General features: G+C 29.2%; 1 protein-coding gene and 1 long non-coding RNA gene across 4 annotated transcripts in view; both read left to right on the forward strand.

The window, feature by feature from the left end:
- LOC114131105 (CCN family member 5) overlaps positions 1-24,805 on the forward strand; it is a 261,031-nt gene that overhangs the window by 95,447 nt on the left and 140,779 nt on the right. The window contains exon 2 of one of the 3 annotated variants that reach the window (XM_050202302.1): positions 6,234-6,299. The exons of the other annotated variants lie outside the window; for them this stretch is intronic. Within the exon in view, the coding sequence (XP_050058259.1) occupies positions 6,293-6,299 (7 nt within the window). The 5' untranslated portion in view covers positions 6,234-6,292. The remainder of the gene's footprint in view (positions 1-6,233; positions 6,300-24,805) is intronic. 3 annotated transcript variants of the gene reach the window in all.
- Positions 15,937-23,753, forward strand: LOC126550515 (uncharacterized). Its single transcript, XR_007604637.1, has 3 exons — positions 15,937-16,162; positions 22,968-23,284; positions 23,349-23,753. It is a non-coding gene; the product is annotated as an uncharacterized LOC126550515 (long non-coding RNA).

Raw genomic sequence — 24,805 nt, forward strand, 5'->3', positions numbered from 1 at the left:
TTTATTACTATTTATTCCTTTTCTACAGTACCTACTGAGCTATAATTTTTAAATAACCATCATTCATAATAATAAAAAAAAGAAACTTGTATAACCAGAAAATATTTCCTGGTAATTATGACGAAAGAATTTTATTTTCCATTTTGAAAATAACCTCATGCCTTTACAATATTATAATTTACATTTTTATGCTTCTGTTTCTTTTTCTTATTGATTAATATTTTTTTTTAATTCTGTAGTATTGAGAAAAGTGTAAGTGCATTAAATAACATTTACCAGATATTTATCTTTAATTGAATTGAGATTTATCTCGTGTTTAAACGTTTAATGTGTTAAGTAATTTTTTTACAGTGAATACAATAATATTATAAGACATTATTTACCTACTGGCTTAATAGTATAATATCATTAATAATTTATTATATTAAAAACCAAACTTGTGTCCTAAATTATACAATGAATTTTTTCAAACGTTTTCTGGTAAAGTGTATGATATTCAAATTATTTGATATTTAATGCTGAATCATTATGTTACATTGTATTATGTAATAATTTCAGATAACTATTTTTATTGTGAAGTAAATAGTAAACTAATAAGTTTAAATAAAGAACCTAATATTTTAATAAACATATATATATAATACAAGAGAAGCAAAACAATGAATTAGAAATAAGACTATATGACTTTCGTTTTATTATTTTTTGTTATTTTATACATATTAAATTGCATATGAACTATTACTAATAAACAACTATACTTAAAATCTAATATCCAATATTTGAATAATTAAAAATAGAAATACTAAATGATAGAGTAGGTATAAAACATGAGCGAAGACGTATAATATGGATTTATTTTTATAACAAGTATCTCTTATAAATAATATGTATATCTTGAATATGAACTATATTTGAACATTTATATGGCATGTGAGAATCGTGACGTACAATTTGTTTCAAAGTAATTCACGAAAAATCGAAATTCAAAAAATTCAAAAAATATTGAAATACTGGTACACCAATTTATATGAGTATTTTATATAAAAACTAATACTAACTTGAGTATAATAAAATATCTATCTTTACAATAACAATGCCAATTGATAAATTGTTCATAATAGTAAATTCTTATATAAAAAAACAATAATAAAATTAGACATATTTTTATGGATTAATAGTGAACCAGTGTACCATTATCTATTAAATTATTTACAAGTCCTATCATACGTTTTTTTATTATTTTTTTTTTTTTGTATACAATATATACCTACTTTCTTTTAGTTTTATTTTTTTTTTAATTTATGATGATAAATAAGATAACGGTTATTATGTGTTTAAATTTTTAATAGTACAACTGCATTTAAATAATTATAATAAATACATTTTGTTTCCAGAAAATCTTGAGATCTAAAATGTAATACTTATAAAGATTGTATCTTTCCAATCTTGTTTTTATTAATTTATTTTGAATAAAAAAAGTATATAATATGAGTGTAATCATAATTCGACGAACCGTTTTTAATTGTGATTGAATATGATCAAAAACAATACTTTTTACGTTTCAGCTCTGAATACAACTGTAAAATAATTATTATAATTTAATAGAGTCTACCATTTCTTTATTCAATTAGGGACATTTATTTTTAATTTATCTGGTATTTTAAAATTAACAAACATTTTAATAAATCCAACAGTCAATGCCTTTTTAAAACATAATTGGTGTTCAATACTAAAAAAATTATTATTCTCTTTTTATCATATTTATTATTATTATTATTATTTTTTTTTTTTTACACAGAGTTTTGTTTAATTAAAAACCGGCCGCCAAATTTACTCATTACAAGTCAACATGGTACTTAAAATATGAGAATGTAAAAAATAACTAATAAAAACTAACTACATTACAATATAGAAAATCAAGGAAAATATTTTAACATATTTTGTATTACGTAATTAATATCTATGTATAAAGATAAATTATATTACTGTTGAGTTACCAAATTTAAAATAATTCTTATATAATATTGTGTCTGTTAAATATATAAAAAAAATTAAACTTGTATCAAACTTATTATGATTATACTTCCACGTATAAAATATCAGTAACGTATTAATTTAAGTTATGATGTATTATATTTAATGGTACTATTAAGTACAACTTCTTTAAAATCTATGATATTTCTTATATATCTGCGTATAATATAGTGATTTCAAACAAAATAATATTTCAGTATTCTCTATTTCCGACTTTGATGAGACGGTGTTATCAAAGGAACTATTTTGATTCCAAACGGAAACACTTTCAAATACACCCATTCAAAAAGTATATTGTGCACCTCTTGTTTTTTGATTTACTTTGTTCTAGGTCACTGGCTGTTTGATGTTGTATATGCATTATGATATTGTAACTCTCTTTATCAAGACAGATCCAGTGGCGTCATTCATTGAATCTAAGAATATGCATTTTCATTTAATGAATGTTTTTTAATATCCATTATAGTATAGCATTCATGCTATTGAAAAATATTAAGCATATCATAATTTTATGAAAAATTCTATGGGTATTGATAACAAGTTAATATTGATCCTACCAAATAATCTAAAACTATTATATTTATTCATATACAATCGTATACTGTTTGTTCCGACAAATTTGTCTGTACATGTAAAATACCTAACTGAATAAACTTAAACTTCTGTACTCTATTAAGAAGTACTATAATAATATTTTAGTATGTACAAGTAGAACTGTATATTCTATGTTTGGAGAATTTGTGGTACATTTTAATTAAATTATTGGCTGTAATATAACACTATATTATTATACTAATGTATATAATACACATTTATCAAATGAAAATAGTGTATTAGAGTATGCATATTATCCGGTTTTTAGATAATATTTGGATATTGAACAGATAAATTATATGTTCTTTTTAAAATTGATTTTTTTCAAATTAGAAATATTTTAAACTACTTAGAATTAGACTAAATACTGAAAGAGGTAATTTACAATAAGATTAAGAACTAAATTTAATGCTTTCAACAGTGTGTAAAACCTAGTCCATACGAAATCAAAGAATTTATCTGATTGTTGCATAATAAAATATTATCATATAGGTATGGGTATTGCACAAGCCTATCTCTTTTTTATTAATTGCTTGTATATCATACATACTTTTTAATACAGTACCTAAACTGTCTAAATTAGTAATTATTCATTACATATAATTTAGTAAAATATTACTGAATACACACAACATGACATATTACGAACATAAATGGGCTCTACGTAGACATAGGTATGCGTCAGGTACTTGTAAGTTATGAGTTGTGTGTTCCCAAAAATATGATAAGGTGTTTGAAAATTAATTAAAATACTTTCAATTTATAACAAAAATAACATAAATAATTGATTAATTTTTCAGAATAATTATAATAACTTTTTTTATGTAATATTATATTATGTATTTTTTAAAACATTGATTTCAATAACATAACATAATATATACGCACTGATTCTAAATTCACTATTTAACAATGTTTTTATATATTTTAATTTTATCTTTTTTTAACATCGTTTTTCTATACTTCTATATTTTATTTAGATTCCAACACTATAATTCAAATAAAAGATCTATTGTAAATGGTTTATTCACGGTTTACAGACATCGCGTCATGGCATAATAAATATTAAAGATCTTCCGCTCGCTGCTATACATCATACTCTTGAGCAAAAGAAATTTCCATTCGTCTCCAATATGCATACAATACTTCTGCAGAAACCCTCTAAATAAAACCATACACAATTTGTTTGTTTGTTTTTTATATATATATACACATTTTTTTTATTGTCTTTCTTTCCTCCCGTCGTGATTCTTTTGGTTATATTTATATTTCCGTGGTCCACCACACTCGTCGGTCTACAAACCTAAAAACTCAACCATGATAAACTAATACACGACTACATAAGTGTAACATTCATGTTCACATTCGTGTTTTATCCTCCTCCTTACCACTCTACTATAGTTATATAATAATAATAATATTAATATTGCGTCAATTTTTACACTATCCTAACATTATATTACCGAAGATGAACAAAATCAAAATTATAGTTACTCATTTGTGTTAATGTGATCGAAATCGATTATATTATAAGGGTAGAAAGCTTCCATCGAAATATTAGTACCCACCGTATGTAGTACCATACGAAGAATATCGACAAGCTGTACGGTTTCTACGAGTTGACTAATTACGGTACATCCGGTGACCCGGTCGGTTCTGGACGGACATTTGTCGGTTTTTATGGTATTGTCAAGTTGAATAATGGAATTTAAGGAACTAAAAGGAAAATCTGAACTGACATAATATTATATCTTGTCCGTTATTTTCTGTCGTCTACGGCATATGCCAGTTTTAATGTTGCATTGTACGTGTAAACGCGCGATGACGATGATGCGTCGTGATTGAACAACCAACTAAGTAAATCTGATTCGTACGAATAGGAAAAATTAAGAAACTGCTAATAATTAACATTTAATCGTGTTATTCCGTCAAGAGTTTAAAATAAAAGTACTATTTCGAAAACAAATCAAATCTGTAAACCTTACAGTTCTCAAACTGATACATGGCGAATTGCAATTAAATTACCAGAGTGGTTTTATATATTGTGCATGTATTTTTTTCAAAATATATTTGTTTATTTCATTTCATCTGTGATTATTGATCAAATAATTTGTATAATAATTACTAGAAAAAAATACTATACCTACTTTAGTGTTTTCGTTTAGAATAAATAATAAATAGTAATAGTAATTTTTATTGTACATAAAAATGCACAGTTTTGGAATTGTCTACGCTTATAATTAGTATTGCAGATATACAGTATGATTTAAGCATTTAACGAACATGATAAATATGGAAAATAATTATTTAATAGAGGAAAATTGTTTGTAAAACTTTGAATAATATTACAAGTTATATATACAAACATATTTTAGTTATTTGATAATTTATTATTCATCATCTACACTTATATTTGTTAGATTTAATTGACATCCAATATCGATTTTTCTCTTTATAAAATCAAAGGAAATACAGACTACAGACCTTGAGCATATGAACTATTTATCGCTGATAAACTTACTATAACAACATTAAAAGTACTTGAAACAAACGAAGTCAGTTATTATAAATTATAGACATCACGATAAGCTTGATAAAGATAATCGTTTATCAACAATGAACTCTCAAATATTGTAATTTTGGCTGTATATTGTTCTTGTAATTATACCAAGAAAACTTTATGTATATTGTTCAGATCCGTTGACTAGTCTCAATCTGCGAACTTGTTCACGAGCTATGGACCTCCAAATATTGAGGATATCTGTTATTATGAAACATTATATTATAAAGATGAAAGTTACGATTCTTAAAGCATGCGTTGATTTAAATACTATTTTTGGGAAACAGAATTTAATAATATTGCATAATTATGTTCCTATACTTAAGTAGAAAAAAATATACAGTTGTCGTTAGCCATATGGTTTCTTTTTTTTTTATATTTAATTACGGTTACCTAAATATAAACGAAATAAATATAAAATATCACTAAAATTGTAATATTTAAAAATAAATTATATTCCACCTATAGGCTATAAACTATAATAATATTTCTTTGTTAATGACAATTTTTTTTTTTATGCATGATTTTTATTAAAAATACTTAAATTTATTGTACTTACTATCAATAGTTTGTATGTACTGTTAAATAAATCTACTTAAAACTGTATATGCAAATATTGTTATAAATGCTATAATGGTTAAAAAAAAACTATCTTGTTTTAATAATTTTTTCTAAATAGTGTTTAATTTTTTTATTTATGACGTGGAAAATTCAGTTTTTTCGAATTGAATTTTCTTTAAATTTTAGTTATAATAAGTTTCTAATATTTAATATTTTGTTGTCTTAAAATATGTTTTTTGATATTGTATTAACCTACATTATATAATACAGATATGTATGTTATGGATTTTTCAATTTTTTGGATTAATAAAATGAACTTGTATTAAGTTTCCAATTTGAATAATATGATAATAATTTAACATTGAAATTCATAATAATAGTTTAACACAATTAAATACGTTTGGAAAATATTTTTACGATTTTATAATAGTTACGATTTGTAATAGTTTATATTCTAATATATTTGTCATTGCTTGTTTTTCAGGTAATTATTAATGCACTGTACAATACCAAAATCAGTATCAATGCCTATAGAGTCATGTGATGAGAGGTATGTTAATTTAATATTTCGATGTAGTATACCTACGAATTTATATAGGTTATAAGTAAAATTATATAATAAGTACATTTTTTTATTCTATCACAATGGTGATCGATCAAACTAGTTATCAATCTTTTAATTATGTTGATTGGCATTTAGCTGATCGTTAATATATGTCGGTCTGTAATTATGTACATAATGTACATAATACTTATATTATAAATTAATTATATTTCGAACGGTTATACGGACATACATTTTTATCATATTATAATGAAATATAAAATTGTATGAAACTAATATTTAAATTACATCCCGTACATACTGGTATATGCACGATTACGTATAAACATATTACGTTGTGCAATGTTTATTACTCGTCGGTTGTCGTATACGTGCGTTTTGCGTATAATTGATAGTACTCGTGGGTTTTTTCATATTAAATTAGTGATATAAAATCGCGGACGACAATTCTAGTGAATAAAAATGAAAATATCGTTAGCTCCCCTCAGTACAATAAAATTTTGAACAAACTGACAAACTTAATAATAGTCTCATAAAATAAAAGCATAATAATTATTACAACACACTTTGTATTAGAAGTGGACCATTAGTATTTATTTATCATTATCTGCAGATTGCGTGTAAAATAATGTATTTTTAATTATTTTTAAAAAAAAAGTTATTTTCACCCATTTAAATAACTAATTACAATCGATAAAGAACGTATTAATTGAACTCGGATGTTGGGAAACAATTGTCACTACACCAACTTGGAGATCTTGGAGATGATATTATAAATATTGATAGGTAAATAATATATTAATAATATCTGTCGATAATACATGAACATATTTTTTTTAGGTTTTTTGTTTATTCTTATAAAATACAAGTTTTTTTCGTTTTACCATTGGCTTGTATCAGATAAAAAGCAAATGGCTGTACACTTCGTTAAAATAACCGGAACTAACCATCGACGTGCCAGTTTTTATCAACCAACCCCATATTTCATAAGTATATTTTTGAAAAGCAAATCATCTACTGTATAGGCGGTAACCTATATAAATAATTATATTTATCGATGGTTCGGGTATTATTGCATATTTTTAGAGTTCATTGGATGTATGATGTATCACCGACACAGGATAGCCGATTGTAGGTTTTGTTTCATTTTTTTTTTTCATTCGTTGTTATGTTGTTTTAACCTCGCTGGCTCATTTATTTGCATACAAATGAATCTGTTCTACTCTGAAATCAAAGGTCATAACACTTCTCCAACTTTCCCCTACTATCGTTGATAGGACGGGCAACATTACCATACGGAGGATCGAAGAGGGTTTGCCCAGCTGGCGTTGTAATATCGTTGGTCGTGATTTTTTTTTTTCGTTTTCTGTTTTTTTTTTTTTTCATTTATTTTGCGAAATGCTTTTAGTCATAATTCAACCGTCCTATCCCGACGGCATGACGTTTACGAAGGTAGGACGGAAGCCCGGTGGCTGTGGCGTGGCAGTCCTCCTGCGGCGCGGTCGTAGCGGAGATACTTGCTCCCATAACTCATCAGATCCGCGGGCCCAACAGTCGATAACGATAAATCCCTCGTCTCTTATAAACGTTTACGCGATTTGCATAATACACACCATCGCCGTCATACTGTTCAACGGTGGCGTTCCATTCTCTACTCTCTGTGTACAACAATCCACCCGGATTTTTCTCTCATCTTTTCGTGGTGGACGTAGTATGAGTGGTGCTTATCACCAAACAATAATAACACTCGTTCAAAGAAAACTCATCATAGCTCACGTCTTGTGTTTCCAGACCAGTCTTAAGAATCACTCTTGTCACCCCCTTCCCCTCCCTCTATTATGCTTCCATTTATAACCGACCAATTTTCCCCGGATTCGTTTTTCGAACAGCCGTCTGAAAAATGCACTGTGTCCATCGAAATCCTCGCACTGCTGGTAATAACCCTCTTCGCGACTAAAAAAGTCATTAATATTCCTTTGTATTTTGGTTTACGGATTGCATATTCGAGATAACGCTTTTTAGCTTTCATAATAATAATGACGCATACGATTTTAAATTTAAATGAGTAATAACAAAATACATGGATGTCATACGACACGGTTGAGCATATATTATTTTATTGTTCAAGTTTAACTGAACGAAAAAATCAATATAGTCATATAATTTAATTTAATTTGTTTAAAAAAAAAAGTTAGCAAAATGTCTAGATTGTTGTTTGTTTGTTTCGACAATACGATCAATCAAGTTACCTACATTATTAGATCGATAAAATAACAATTTTGATGATTATAATATCACTTACCTACATAAAATATCAATCTAATATTTGATTATTTGTTTATAAGACGTTTTAATAAACACTATGTTAACCGGTATGGTTAATGCCGATTTCAACTGTTTGTAAAATATTGATGTGTTTAAAATGTATGTATAAAAAAAAAAAACATGTTTTTGGTAAATAGTTTGTTAACGTGATACTGCTAGTACAAGTAAGATAAAAATAATTGTGGATAATATGGAAACATAACATAACCTAGTATTATAATATAAAACCGACTATAAAAATAAATTCGTAAATTAACTGTTCAGCCGTGTTAAATTTCACTTTCATTAACAAACTATAATTAATAATAATTTATCGCTAAAGAACAAAGAGAATATTTCTTAAGATAATTACATATAATGAACATTGGATACAAATTACTAAAAATTATACGTAATTACGTCTAAAAATTTTTAGATTGGGGTACACAAGTTTAAAATATAGCGAAGAAAGTATAAATGAGTTACAAAATACGATTTTGTTTAAAGTGATATTGTTCTCTACCGCTATCTGATCTGAAATATAATAACAACCACATCATTAAAATAATTCATCGAGAGATTATAGTTGTGTGTACATTATATTAGACTAGCATAATATTATATATGCCTAAATATATAATGGTATACCAATAACAGAAAAATAAATATTTGGGTTTTGGGGTATTTTTTATGTAATACAATGTTTGGTGGTTGGTATATTTAAATAATCTTACGTGAAAGCTTTCAAACATTTTATAATATCGTGATTACATGATATTATATTCTAAACTAGGTGGTTAGTATTTTTCTTTTATATTAAACATAAGTAATGGGCTTAAAATAACCTGAATATATATATAAAGCAAAAAAAAAAAACAAAAAAAAACAAATTCATATTTAAATTTAAATTATATGTACATAAATTTATATACTATTTTATGTATGAAATAGATGGGTACTAGATAGATGATAATAGTTAAAATTTTAATAAAAATATTTTATGCCTTTAAATTTTTATATAGTATATAACCAACAAGTAAACACATAAGTTAAATATTTATGATCATAGTGCGTGTCATATTTACATTTTCAAAAGTTATTTTTGTTGACATTTTTATGTATAATTATACTAATAAAATAGAATGTTACTTTAAATGTATATCATTATGGTTTTAACAAAAATAAAAACTAGACACTTTTTTATCTTTTTCATTTCTTTAAAACAAATGAAAATAAATCGTAATAACACCTTCCTAAGAATATAATAGCGTGTTGGAAGTTTGTATTATAATTTTATAAGATATTTTTTGATAAATCAATATTTATTTCAACCATTTATTGATCATCAATAGAGACACACACATTTTAAATGTATTTATTTCACTATGCTATATAGCTCATATCATGTCCCGACTTATATTAGTGCATAAGACAACTATACTTTCATTTATTATATTTTAAGTTGATCATTAATTTACAATTTATGATTTATATTATTTACAGTTATTTTTTTCTGTTATGATTTACATGTATTAACAATATATATATGGTCCTAAATGTTCGTATAGAATAATATGTTTAGTTAAAAAAAAATAATCATCTTTTAGTTTTCTTAGTTGACAGTGTAATTAAGTGGGTTTTTGGCGAGTAGTATGGGGACTATAATGAGTTTATTTGTATAGATATCGGTACACAAATTACTCGACTCAGCGGTTATGCAATATCTAAATCACTAAAAATATAGCTGGAAGTTACTAACCCATGACTCCGCCAATATTGGGAAATGTACTACTATTCTACAGTTTCACTTACTATCCTTATCTACCCGATAACTCTGCCATCAACAGAAGATACTTCTTTTCAATCTATCCACCATCTGACCGTTTTTAAACACATTATTAGTTTCTCTTGCGGAATGTTCTCAATACTGAAATCTCTTAGACGTCCTGGATTTTCCCATAACCAACGGTTCGTGAAAAAGGTTCTTTTTGGTGCATTACATTTACATCCCTAAACTATCGTATTCATGCAAATATGAAATACGCCTTTATACCGACTACGATGTATCTTTTTATCCATGACCGGAACTGGTCAGCCTTTTCCAAAGGTATTTTTGATAACTTGCAGATTTATTATTATTATTATTATTTCTTTTATTTATATGTTATTTTTGTCCGTGATCCTCTTTGTATATATTTTATATTTTTATATGCATTGGATACTACCAAAATCAATCTCATATAGTTTATTATAATATTTGAAGGTTGCTGAAGTGGTTTGTTACCGGTTATATATTGTGGATTGGACGCGCGAACATGCGTGGTAGCGGAAAATGAAAAGTTCAATAATATAATACGCGAAAGTACATGAAAACTGCTTACGAAAAAGGCAAAACTTATACGTCTTGTTTAAAAACCAGACGACGCTGTTGCATGCGATTCAAAGGCGACAAGCGTCGGATAACAATCAAAAAAATGTCACCGACGATGGTCCGAAAACTTTTCACAGTTACATATGAAACATACTTATTGGTATCCGTTTTTGAGGTTTTACGTGCTCAATGAGATTTTGAAATGTCATATATATTAAATTGAAAACATTTCATTTTGTTTGTTTACCAATCAATAATCTTCCTCGGGATCTACCTATGGGAGCTATATATGTCGATTTAAAAGTGCCGCAATTGTCAATTTGTTTGCTTTCATTTTCGGAAAAAAATAATACAATAATAATGATAAAATGATCACGATTGTCTTATTTGATAGTTTACAACATGTATTTATTTTATAACGTAATAAAAAATTAATAGTAAATTGCTATTATTATTTATTTAAATTCAAAATAAAACCAAAATTTTAAGTTACACATTTTTGCTTTAGTAATTATTGTAGATTTAAATAAACTATAAGCCATATATTCTATAATATGGATTCAAATTATGTCTCATTTCTATTATAAAAACCAAAAATTTTTATTGTAAGTACCTATGAACTTTAACAGTTATTGTAATATTTAATATTATCATTAAGTTCTAAAATTTGAGTGTTTAGATATTTACTCGAAACAGAAAGTCATGTGAATCAATAATTTTAAAAATATTTATTCTAAAATAGGAGTATTTGAACAGACGTAAGATACTAAATTAATGACATTCGAAGAAAAGAAATATTTTTGTTTGAATAGCTTGTAAATTATTGTGATGCAGTGAATATATTGGTTATATAATTAAGTTTTTCTTTTGTTAAAATATACTTTTAACTATTTCGATAACAACATTTTGTATTGAAGCAATAGGTACTAAGAATTGTTCAGAATAAATAATATGATCATAGAAATTAATCATAGGATTTCAAGTATTGTTTATATCTACCTTGAAGTGAGCCATTTTTATATGTTATAATTATTGTTTTCCTTAAATCTATGTCTTAAATCTAGTAACTATAATTTTTCTTCTTTATTACGTAAAGCATAATATAACATATGTTAAGAAAGTTATAAATTGTTTTATGTATTAATCTACTATTTCTTTTGGTAATTGTTTTTATACACGTATTATAGTTATAGGTACATAATGTAATAATTATATTTTGCTATGTGGATGAATTTTATGAACAATTAGTTTTTTAACCATATTAATGTGCTTTATAAATATTTAATTATATTTAAATATTAAGAATTATCGATATATTTTGTTAAAAAATTATAAGCTTATTAAAAAAAAAAAAAATAATAATAATAATAAATAAACGCTTCTTTATACATAAACTCTATAAATTCAAAAAAAATATCATTTTAATAGGTTAACGATATGTATATTATAAATCAGTCTATGATTATTCATCGTATAATTCAACCTGAATAAAAAAAGACATAAAATATCATCTTATATGGGTACCTAAATAATTTAACACTAGTATTAAAACAACAAGCTATGTAAAGATAATAATGATGTTTATTCTAGCTAAAAGCTACGCTTAAATTATTTTTTTATTTATATTTATAAAAGGTTACAAAACCAATTTTTTTTTTTTTAATAGGCGCCTACAGTTATTTTTTTAAATTATTGCATGTTTTTAGTTCACGTTTGCTGTCGAAATTGCATTATTATTATTAAATTGAAAAATTATAATTACGTTAATTTATATAATAAATATTGTTCAATATTGTTATTATTGTAAAAAAATTAACTTATACAAAATAGTTATATTTTAAAATATTACCTCCATGAGATGTAAAATTAAATTACACGATTCCTAAACAATACATTATTTTAAATATTTGTTATTTTATTAGGTATTGTCTACAATTTTTCTACAGAAAAACAACACTTTTCTTATATACACATAATGAAAAATAATTGAGTTAACTACTTCTAAATTATAAATAGGTACTTCAATTTAATTTGTTTAAAAACACAATATTTTCAAAATTATATAATTTAATTGACAGATTTATTTAAATTAAATAAATAATTTCTATTTTATTGTTATCATATACTATTATATATAATTATTTTGTTTTTATTTTTATATAATAATTTTTGTAACTCGGCAAAGCTACTGGGATCGCAATCCCAATAACAAACTAAGAAATGGGTATATCCTAATAACACATATAAGAGAGAACAATTAATAATAACAAACAGAGCGAGAATAGTCCACTCCAATATCACCCACTTCTATTTAATCACCAAGGAACCCAGAACAATGTGCGACACATGCAAGTCACCCCTTACAATCGAACATTTAACTATCAACTGCCCCATGTTCTCAGCGCCACGTCATCTCCTTAACAATCTTGCATCACTCAAAGAAGCCCTTAATCAAGAAACACAGTCAATATTTTTCAAACTAAATGGTTTAGATAAAAAGTTGTTAATACCTAATACAATATATTTAATACCATATTATATTCTCTTTTTATATTTTATATTACTCTAATATTATATTAGTAAATTAAGTTTATAAATAATACTAGGTTAATAATCATTGTTATCAAATAATAAAAAAAATAAATAAATGTTAATAAAATATCGTTTTAATTCTTATGATTTTAATAATATCTCTGAAATTCTCAACATTGGTAACTAAATTATTAATTTTCAGAGCTATCCATTTTAACACAGAATAGATTTATTTATATTTACTCAAAATAGTCTTATCGAAAAAATAAAATGTTATACACCCTGTTTAAATGTATAGGCGCAGTCTAATTTATATTAAAAAAAAAAGTATGTAAGTCTGATACATTGTTTAAAATTATAATATAATAATATATTATCTTATTTAATAATGATTCATACATATTTTAAAAACATAAAGGCATAAAGCTTTTATTTAATTAAAACAAAGTTGCCTACTTTAAAATAATAAATTGACTAACAATAAAAACCGTATAATTAAATATCGATTTATAGATAATATAAATTTAAATAAATACTATTACGTTTTTATATTGGTGAGTATGATCTACATTCTACACCAAAGACGTTTTATCGATATTTTAGTGTTATTTTATAAATATTATTTAAAAAATAAATTAAACTAAGAGTATTAATTCAAGGTTGGTGATATGTTCCGTATGTTGACAGGAATATTTTTTTTAAGTAAAATAAACAGAAGCTCATATTTTTTCAAAAAAAAAAAAAAATGTATACACAGATTGTTATAAAAGTGCAGGTTTATTACAATGAAAATCTGTTATCAAAGTTCATATTTCATCAAGATCAAAATAATAATATAACCATGGTCGAAAAGTATAATATTCATTATAATAATGGAATTAAGTATTAAATTCCATTTTCCGTTGTAGCTACGCATATACTCCTGTAAACAAGTTTTGCGTTTACTTGAGGAAGTATGTGTATGAATCAATAAAAAATAAATAAATTTATAAAAAAAAAAAAACAGAACGAAGTAAAAATAAAAAGGCAAGCATAAGCATGAAAGAAGAAAACATGATATCACTCTCGTGATCTTTCCAGCATGATCTCATGTAATGAAGGTTGCAATTTTTTTCTCTGATTCTAAAATACTATGACTTCTTAATGCTTGAAGCTTTCCCAAATGGTAAAAACTTTGTCAATTTCTCTGCATATTTTATCAAATTCTAAAATACGTACTATTTACGTTTTTTCGTTGATGGTATACTGTGTACTAACATATCACCGTTTATGTACATGCAAATCGATTTCTCACATTCGGGAAAAAGTGTTGAAGATATCTTAAGGACTATATAAACTATCTGTACCACACCTATATTACAGTATCCAGCATGTGGGTCTGAAATTAAAGTTTGAACCTTGGTAATAATACTTCCGGACGACGGGGATTTTGGGTTAACGACTTTTGAGCAGCTTCAGTATAATAAGTTTAAAAAGAAACTTTCACGTACCTTCCGAGATTTTATTGAGGGACTTACCGTCATCAGTGAATTTACAGAGTACCTAGCTCGTGGCGTCCGACTTCCGGCCACCAACGCGCGCTGAGTTCATCATTTTTCCGGTCTTAGTTTTTTTCTTTCCACCACGACCTCAATATAATTGGTGACGCGTAATTCATCGTCTCCTATCACACTTTATTTACGAAGGTCTAGCCATAGCCAACTTGGCATATTTAAATCGTACACATAGTATTCTTCGATCCGAGAACTGAAAAGCGAGTTTTATTTTGTATTTCAGATATACCCAGTGTTTATGCAAATTTATGAAAATGTAATTAATTTTATTAATTAAAGGGCTCGTGGTTATTAATGTCGGACGGAATTAAAAAATATATTGCTGACTCTCCGTCTTCTTTTCATGACGTTATTATTAAGTGTATGAGCAATATTGTTCTCAAATTACTTAAATGAAATTCTCTTCATCCACTGTACGTTTTTGTTAACTCTTTTTGTGAAACTAGTTTGAACTTTTTTTTAAAACTGTAAACATTATTGTTCATATATTTATATTTATAATATAATATTATGTTATTACTGTATTTGAATTATTTGTTTTTAATTGTAATAATGAACTAAAACATTTTAATATTAAAATACCTATGAATTAAAATTTTACGTAACATATCAATAATTATAATACAGTGACACAGTGCAATGATATTCAATGACTTGTCATATTGAAATATTAAAAACTCCAATTTTTGGTATCACATATATTTATTGACAATATTAATATATATAATGAAATAACTATAAAAATGGGATGACATATAATTTGTTCTAAAACCGCGGGGCTAGCTTGAGCAAGCGAGCCGCAACGGGTGATGTCAGGGCCTTTAGAGGCGCGACATATAGAACATAACTAATATTTAATTTACACAATATGACTTGGAAAACGGGTTATACACACTTTTCCACGGTCTTATGCAAGTCGTGTACAGTTATGCGTTTCTACAGTGGTCAGTGAAACCTGAGTAGGCTCACTATAGTGGGATTGAACTGATGATTCTAAAAAGAACCGTTTTTCATCAGTCGCGATGGTAGATCGACTGTGCGTGCAAAACCGCGTGTAAGAGCCGCTGGTATTGCACGCCAAGTGAAAGGTTTATTATATTCGTCGACGGCCGCCTCAACACTCAACGTAACTGGTAGACTTATCGCCGTGTTCGTCGGTTGCCGCCTCGTTTCACGAGTGTCTTCGCGGCTATGTCCGGAACGTAACTGGTAGATTCGTCGGTTGCCGCCTCGTTTCACGAGTGTCTTCGCTGCTATGTCCGGAACGTAACTGGTAGATCGTCGGTTGCCGCCTCGTTTCACGAGTGTCTTCGCTGCTTAGTCCGGAACGTAACTGGTAGGTTCGTCGGTTGCCGCCTCGTTTCACGAGTGTCTTCGCTGCTTAGTCCGGAACGTAACTGGTAGGTTCGTCGGTTGCCGCCTCGTTTCACGAGTGTCTTCGCTGCTTAGTCCGGAGTGGAATTCGTAGAAATCAGTATTATGTTCGTCGTTCGTCGTTGTGTTGACTATATGTTTGACGATGGTGATAATGACTGAATACTAATTTGTCTTGAAAAGTGCCCGGTATATATACTGTGATCCGTACCGACTAGTAAACCACCAGTATGCCGCCGTGCGTGTTTGTGCTTACTGTCGGTACGGATTTCCTCATTATGGAGTCAATTTTGAACTTATAGATCTGTATGGGGTGTTGTTATTTTCTTCACTGTGTCCCCTATCCATCGCCGTACTTGGTGAGACTCTGTGATGATCTAAAGGGTTTAAATTCACCGCTAAGTCTCTCAGATGGTATTGTTTTTATGTATGCTGTGTTGTGATTGGTGGTCCTGAAAAGGACCTTTTTATATGGTGACGGCTACACCGTTACAACTCCCCCCCCAGATGTGTCACCGGGTGAATTGAATGAACCGATGACGGATCTCATAAGCTACTAAAAATACGTCTTTGTATGGACGCCTTGTAAAGTGCGCGACGAATCGCATTTCTGGACATATACCAAATTGGCGTGTCCTTGTCTACTGCCTTAATTGTTTTTTGTTGGTGGTTCGTGTTGTTTAAGTTTACCCGTCACGTAGTCCATTGCTTGTGATATATTGATATTTTTTTCAAATGGAATATATTTGTACAATGTGTTCTCTGTTACAAATCTCCAGTCAAATGGTTGATTCCACTGTTCTTGTTCATTGATGCTCCTTGCCTTATTTATGGTCATAATACTAGGAATAGTCTCCTGTTTGTTTATTTCGTTGATCTTCGGTGTTTGGATTTTCACCAACATTACTGATGATAACCCGTTTATGTTCTCCTTGTCCACTTTTAAAAACTGTTTTCTTTTCTCTGCTGCTTCTCGTTTAGCTAGTTCACGTGCTTTATTTAATGGTGCCATTTTTTGACTGATGAGTAAAATTTTGTTGACTGTTCTTATATACGTTTTGTGTACTAAATGCTTAATGCTGATTCGTCAACGCTATCTTACACCTCATTGGCTCATTATATTTGGTATTTTATATTTAAGCCGTGTCTTGTTTGTCCATACCGTAGTATGGACGAACTTCCGATACATTAATGAGTTCTTCGCGTTGTGTGCTTGTATCTTTTATTGCCAATGTATTTTTTCCGACTATTCTGGTTATAATGAATGGTCCATTGAATATGTGAAATAATTTTTTTATTTCTTTATTGTGTGCGTTTGATAAGTCATGATTTCGTATTAGAACATATTGTCCTACCTTGTATTCGATATTCTTTTTATTTTTTGTTTTGATTCCAGTTTTTCTGCCTTTTTTTTAATTCTAGACGCTACCATTTGTACTATTTCTTCTTTTTTGACTTCCTTCTGCATCTGTTCAGGAAATTTGATTATATCTTCCAATGGTGTTTTGGTATTTCTCCCTTAATTATTTCCCACGGGGTCATTTCTGTTACTTCTGATCGTACTTTATTCATCCAATCTTCTATATTTTCTAAGTAATTCGGCCATTTGGTATGTGATCGTAACAATAGGTTCTTAGCAACCTGCCTATTTCTCGGTTATATCTTTCGACCGGGTTTGATTGTGGGTGATACTTAGTAGAATGTTTTATATAATTTAACTCATGGAGTTTTGTTTTCCACAATTTTCCCGTAAATTGAGTACCATTGTCTGTGAGTATTGACTGTGGTTTACCCGTGTTGGGTATATAATCCTGCTCAAGTCTATTTATTATCGCTTTTGCCGACGCCTTTTTTAGTGCATACAGTCTTATATATTTTGAAAATGTATCTAATATTGCTAGAATATAATGTGTTCCTCCCCGGCCAGTTGGAAGTGGTCCCATTAAATCAATTGATACTGTTTCAAATGGTGTTTTTGGTTTGTGAGATTTTGTTGGTCCACTTGATTGATAATTAATGGGTTTACTTTTTTGACAACTGTCGCAATTTCTTACAACTGATGCTGCAATTTTGTGCATATTTTTAAATATGCATATTCTTTTTAATGCATGATACGTTTTGTATCGACCTGGGTGTCCCATGATCTCGTGTGTTTCTTGTGTTATCATGTTTGCTATTTGACCTGGTATAACTAATCGCCAATTATTTTCTGTTTTACCTTTTACAAACACTATCTTGTCTTTTATCGTTACATGTTCGTTTTTTGTGTTAATTATTCTCTTTAACTTTATGTCCGAGCGTTGTAAATTGGCTAAATTCCCAATTAATTTTTTTAATTCTGTGCTGTATTCTGATTTTTTGATTTTATTAATTGATATTCTCACTTCTTCTCGTTCTTCATTGACCCTTGGATAACGAGTGAGTGTGTCCTCCCCGCCACTATATTATCTTTCCCCGAGATATATTGTACTTCCAGATCATACTCTTGCAAAGCCAAAGTCCATCTAGTAAGTCTTCCGTTGGTTAATCTGCAACTCTTCATGAACGTTAACGCATGATGATCTGTTTGTATAATTGTTCTGTGACCTAATATATACTGTCGAAATTTGTTGCAACAGTATACTAACGCTAATGCCTCAATTTCTGTAGTGGTGTATCTTGTTTCAGGTGATTTTAATGTTCTGCTTGCATAACCTAGTGTAGCTCTCTCATTGTTGTCTAATATTTGGTATAATTCTCCACCTATAGCTACATTTGATGCATCTGTATTTATGTATAATGGTTTTGAAAAATCAGGAATGTTATTATTACATCATTCAAAAATGCCTGTTTCGATTCTTCGAACGCTCGTTGATGTTTTTCTTCCCATTTACAATTTACAATCATTTCGTGTTAATTCTATTAATGGTTCAATTATATGTGCAAAGTTTTTTACATATTTTCTGTAAAAATTCAAAAAACCTAAATAACTTTGTATTTCTTTCTTTTTGCTCGGTGTTTTGAAGTCTTGAATAGTTTTTATTTTGTCATTGTCCATTTTTATTCCTTCCGTTGAAATTATATGACCTAAAAATGACACTTGTTTTCTGAAGAATTGACATTTGTCGATGTTGACAGTGACATTATAAGTTTTAAATTTTTCTAGAACCATCTTTATGTGTTCGTAATGACTATTTTCGTCTTCTGATGTAATTAGTATGTCATCTACATATATTGTTACAAAAGATTGTAATAATGGTCCTAATACTATGTCCATACTCTTTTGAAACTCTGAGCCACTTATATTAAGACCAAACGGCATGCGTTTGAATGAATAGTTTCTGCCATTTATAAGGAGTGAACATAGATCCATACTCTTTTCTGCCAGTTTTACTTGCCAATACCCACTTCGAAGATCCAATGTGCTAATACATTTTATTTTTTCGAATTTTGAAAAAATTGATTCTATAGTCATCGGACATTCTCGGTCTGGAATAATATGTTCGTTGATTTTTCTTGCGTCAAGGCACAATCGTACGTCACCATTCTTTTTGAAGACTGGTACAATTGGTACTGAGTATGGTGATCTTGACTGTTTAATTATGTCCATATCCAACATACGCTTCACTTCTTTTTCCACTGCCTCACGTTTCGTGATCGGAATAGGATATGGCCTTTGGTTAACTGGTTTATCATTTTTTAATCTGATTACACACTCATACCCTTTTATCTCACCGGGTGTATCTCGAAATACTTCTGGGTATTGATGTATTAGCTTATCTATGTTTCTTTGAATGTGATCAGGTAATATATTGTATTGTATTTGGTCCAATGGTTCTGTGATGGATTGTGTGGATATTGCTCGTAAGTGGATTGGTTGCAATGAATTTTTTCTCGAGAATGGTATTTTATATATTTCATTGTCTATCTTTACTGTTAACTGTCTTTTTTCGTAGTCATTGTTGAATTACTTACTTCCAGAAAGTCACTTCCTATTATACCTTTCTCATTTAAATTGTTTATTACAATAAATGGTGTCTGTATTTGTTCTTTTCCTATTTCTATTGGTAGTAAGATCTGTTTAGTTACTTTTGTAGGTTTGTTACCTGTTGCGTTATGTATACTAAGTCCCGTTAACGGTATTATTGGTATCTTTGGATTATCTTTTACTATTTTGTTATAGTATTCTTCAGATATTGCACATATCTCTGCTCCTGAATCTACTAACATTTCGTATTCTTTGTTGTTTATAAGCATTTTGGTATACGGGCATCCCATTTGTAGGGTTTTGTTTTTTGTGATGTCAAAATCTTCGTCTTTTATTAAATCTTCCGCTTTTAAAAGATTCAGTTTGTCCGGTGGACGTTTTTTTTCTTTTTTGTTAATCTTGTAATGTGTTTTAGATCAAGGGTATTTATGACTGTGGTCGATCTGTTTCCGCAGTCCCCTGTTCCCAGTTTTTTGTCCCATCATGGTCTTCATCTAGATCTTCTCTGCCACTGTTTATAGTGTCCTCATTGGAATCTGGTTGGTCCATGGTTAATTGTCTGATGTTTGATTTATGATTGTTTCCATAGGTCTGTGCTGGTCTTTGTGCATATGGTTTGTGCGTATCCGGTGTATTGTTATAATTTTGATTGTTTGTTTGGTATGGCATTCTATTATATGTATTATTTTGCCTAAAATTTGTTGTTTTGTTGTGTTTTCATTTTGTTTGATTGGTTCCTCTTCGTGATTTTTATTGTTTTTCAATTCACCTAATTTTTCCCATATAGGTAAAAACTTCTTTTCTTTTGTTGTTTGTATATATGCTTGGATAGCTATCGGGAAATGTTTTGTAATTAAGTTTATTGCTTGTTCTTCATTCATCTTAGGTGAGTCTAAGTGTTTTAATTCCGCCATCCAATGATGAAAATGTTCCTGAAAATCCTTTTTAATAGGTTTTTTTCCCGCTTCTGTGCATTTAATGAAAATCTCCCATTGATGATTTTCAGAGAAAAAATGCTTGAGGAACAATTCACTGAATGTTACTTCTGTTCTTCGTCTAGAGCTGCATCTTTGATCATTGTGTACCATTTTGATGCTTTTCCACGAAGATTGTTTTCTATTACTATCATTTTTTCTCTTCTGGCAGTAATTTGTTTGTGATCCAGGTAATTATACATATCCTTAAGGAATTGTTTTGGGTGTTCTGTCTTGCTCTCTCCACTAAATGTTGGGGCTGTAATATCTACTGTTGATCTGGTGATAGTGTTAATAACATTACCATCGTTTTTTGTATTCTGTAATGAAGTAACATTGGTCTGTAATGTCTGGATATCTTTTTCTTGCCGTGCTGTCGTCACTAGTAGTTTGGTATCTGTGTCATTAATGAGTTGTCGTAACGCTTCATATTGATTTTCCATCATCTCTAGTTTCTTATGTAGCTGTTGTGTGGTCTTTTCTAATGCTGCTACCTTTCCCTCTAACTGTCGTGTTTTTTCCGTCGGATCCTCCCCAGGCGTCACCTGGTTCCGTCTAGTCATGTTGTCGTTTTAATAATTAATAACAAGTATATAATTCTCCGAACCGACTAATAAGATCGACAGATGTATGATTCTACCGTACCGACTAGTAAAATTGCCGGGTATATGATTCTGCCGTACCAACTAGTAAATCCGTTTGTCAGCCGTGCCAGCTAGGCAATTTGTTTGCAATGAATAATCGTATTGGTTATACGTTTCTAACGTCCCGACTAGTAAACTCGACGAGTCTATGCTTCTGCCGTACCGACTAGTAGATCCGTTTGTCAGCCGTGCCAGCTAGGCAATTTGTTTGCAAAGAATGACCGTACTGGTTATTATCGGGTATACGTTTCTGACGTACCGACTAGTAAACTCGATGAGTATATGCTTCTGCCGTACCGACTAGTAAACTCGACGAGTATATTCTTTTGCCGTACCGACTAGTAAACTCGACGAGTATATTCTTTTGCCGTACCGACTAGTAAACTATTGAGTAGTTATTTTAACAATTGATGTGTGTATGTATTTCTCCTCTTTTCTGGTTGGTCGTGTCGAGTCACGGGTTGGGCGCCAGTTGACACAGTGCAATGATATTCAATGACTTGTCATATTGAAATATTAAAAACTCCAATTTTTGGTATCACATATATTTATTGACAATATTAATATATATAATGAAATAACTATAAAAATGGGATGACATATAATTTGTTCTAAAACCGCGGGGCTAGCTTGAGCAAGCGAGCCGCAACGGGTGATGTCAGGGCCTTTAGAGGCGCGACATATAGAACATAACTAATATTTAAATTTACACAATATGACTTGGAAAACGGGTTATACACACTTTTCCACGGTCTTATGCAAGTCGTGTACAGTTATGCGTTTCTACAGTGGTCAGTGAAACCTGAGTAGGCTCACTATAGTGGGATTGAACTGATGATTCTAAAAAGAACCGTTTTTCATCAGTCGCGATGGTAGATCGACTGTGCGTGCAAAACGCGTGTAAGAGCCGCTGGTATTGCACGCCAAGTGAAAGGTTTATTATATTCGTCGACGGCCGCCTCAACACTCAAACGTAACTGGTAGACTTATCGCCGTGTTCGTCGGTTGCCGCCTCGTTTCACGAGTGTCTTCGCGGCTATGTCCGGAACGTAACTGGTAGATTCGTCGGTTGCCGCCTCGTTTCACGAGTGTCTTCGCTGCTATGTCCGGAACGTAACTGGTAGATCGTCGGTTGCCGCCTCGTTTCACGAGTGTCTTCGCTGCTTAGTCCGGAACGTAACTGGTAGGTTCGTCGGTTGCCGCCTCGTTTCACGAGTGTCTTCGCTGCTTAGTCCGGAACGTAACTGGTAGGTTTGTCGGTTGCCGCCTCGTTTCACGAGTGTCTTCGCTGCTTAGTCCGGAGTGGAATTCGTAGAAATCAGTATTATGTTCGTCGTTCGTCGTTGTGTTGACTTATATGTTGACGATGGTGATAATGACTGAATACTAATTTGTCTTGAAAAGTGCCCGGTATATATACTGTGATCCGTACCGACTAGTAAACCACCAGTATGCCGCCGTGCGTGTTTGTGCTTACTGTCGGTACGGATTTCCTCATTATGGAGTCAATTTTGAACTTATAGATCTGTATGGGGTGTTGTTATTTTCTTCACTGTGTCCCCTATCCATCGCCGTACTTGGTGAGACTCTGTGATGAATCTAAAGGGTTTAAATTCACCGCTAAGTCTCTCAGATGGTATTGTTTTTATGTATGCTGTGTTGTGATTGGTGGTCCTGAAAAGGACCTTTTTATATGGTGACGGCTACACCGTTACAACAGTATAAATGAAATATTATTAGTTTTTAATTTTGTAACATAGTTAAATAAATATTTAAATAAAATCGGTCATTAGTAGTACAATTCAAGGATAATATTAATATTTAGCACACAACTTGAATCCTGATTAACAAGAAATGTATAAAACATAGGAATTAATTAATTAATTTTTTTTATGCAATAACTTATCTATGCCTTAAATTTATATAGTTTCTATAGTTTTTATACTAATATGGAAATGTAATTTAAAAATATTCTATAAAACTATAATTACTCACTGAAATTAAATTATTGTTTTATATGATACCTAATGATATAAGTATTAATGCATTCCAGTTTCAATCAAATAATTTAAAAGCATATTTATGTGATATAACTATGCAAGTATGTTTGGTATAATTATTTATCATTTTGTTGCCTATATAAGATGGTTTTGACAAAATAAAATATAAATTTATTTTAAAACGAGCTTAAATGATATATAACAAAATAAACATTTACATATGTAATATATTTATATTACATTATACATGAATGATTTAACTATAAAAATATTATTAATTATTATCTTCTATGAAATATTTCTAATTATTAATATTTTTCTGTTTAAAATAACATTAGCCTATTAAAAATTTTTAAAAATTTACATCTCTGCGTTATGTTTATTTATTTTAGCAGCATATTCTTAATTCATTCTTCACATATATTTAATAAATACTAACTGTATAATATTTACTCATATTTTCATTTTAGTACACGTTACACATAATTTCACCGAAATTAATAAAGGTCACTTTCAACATAATTGTAAATTTCAACACAAGTAAAACAAAAATAGATTATTGTTTAATGTGTATAATGTATGTATAATATATATGTAATATACATATATATGTATGTATGTATGTATGTATGTATGTAGATGTATGTAAAGTTATCAATTTTTATAATAATATACATTAAGTGTTATCAGAATGAACACTCAGAAAATCATCGAATTCTTATACATGAAACTACAATACTTTATAATACAAAACGTCATAAATACAATATGG

Source organism: Aphis gossypii, chromosome 2 (assembly GCF_020184175.1).
Source record: "Aphis gossypii isolate Hap1 chromosome 2, ASM2018417v2, whole genome shotgun sequence".
NCBI lineage: Eukaryota > Metazoa > Arthropoda > Insecta > Hemiptera > Aphididae > Aphis > Aphis gossypii.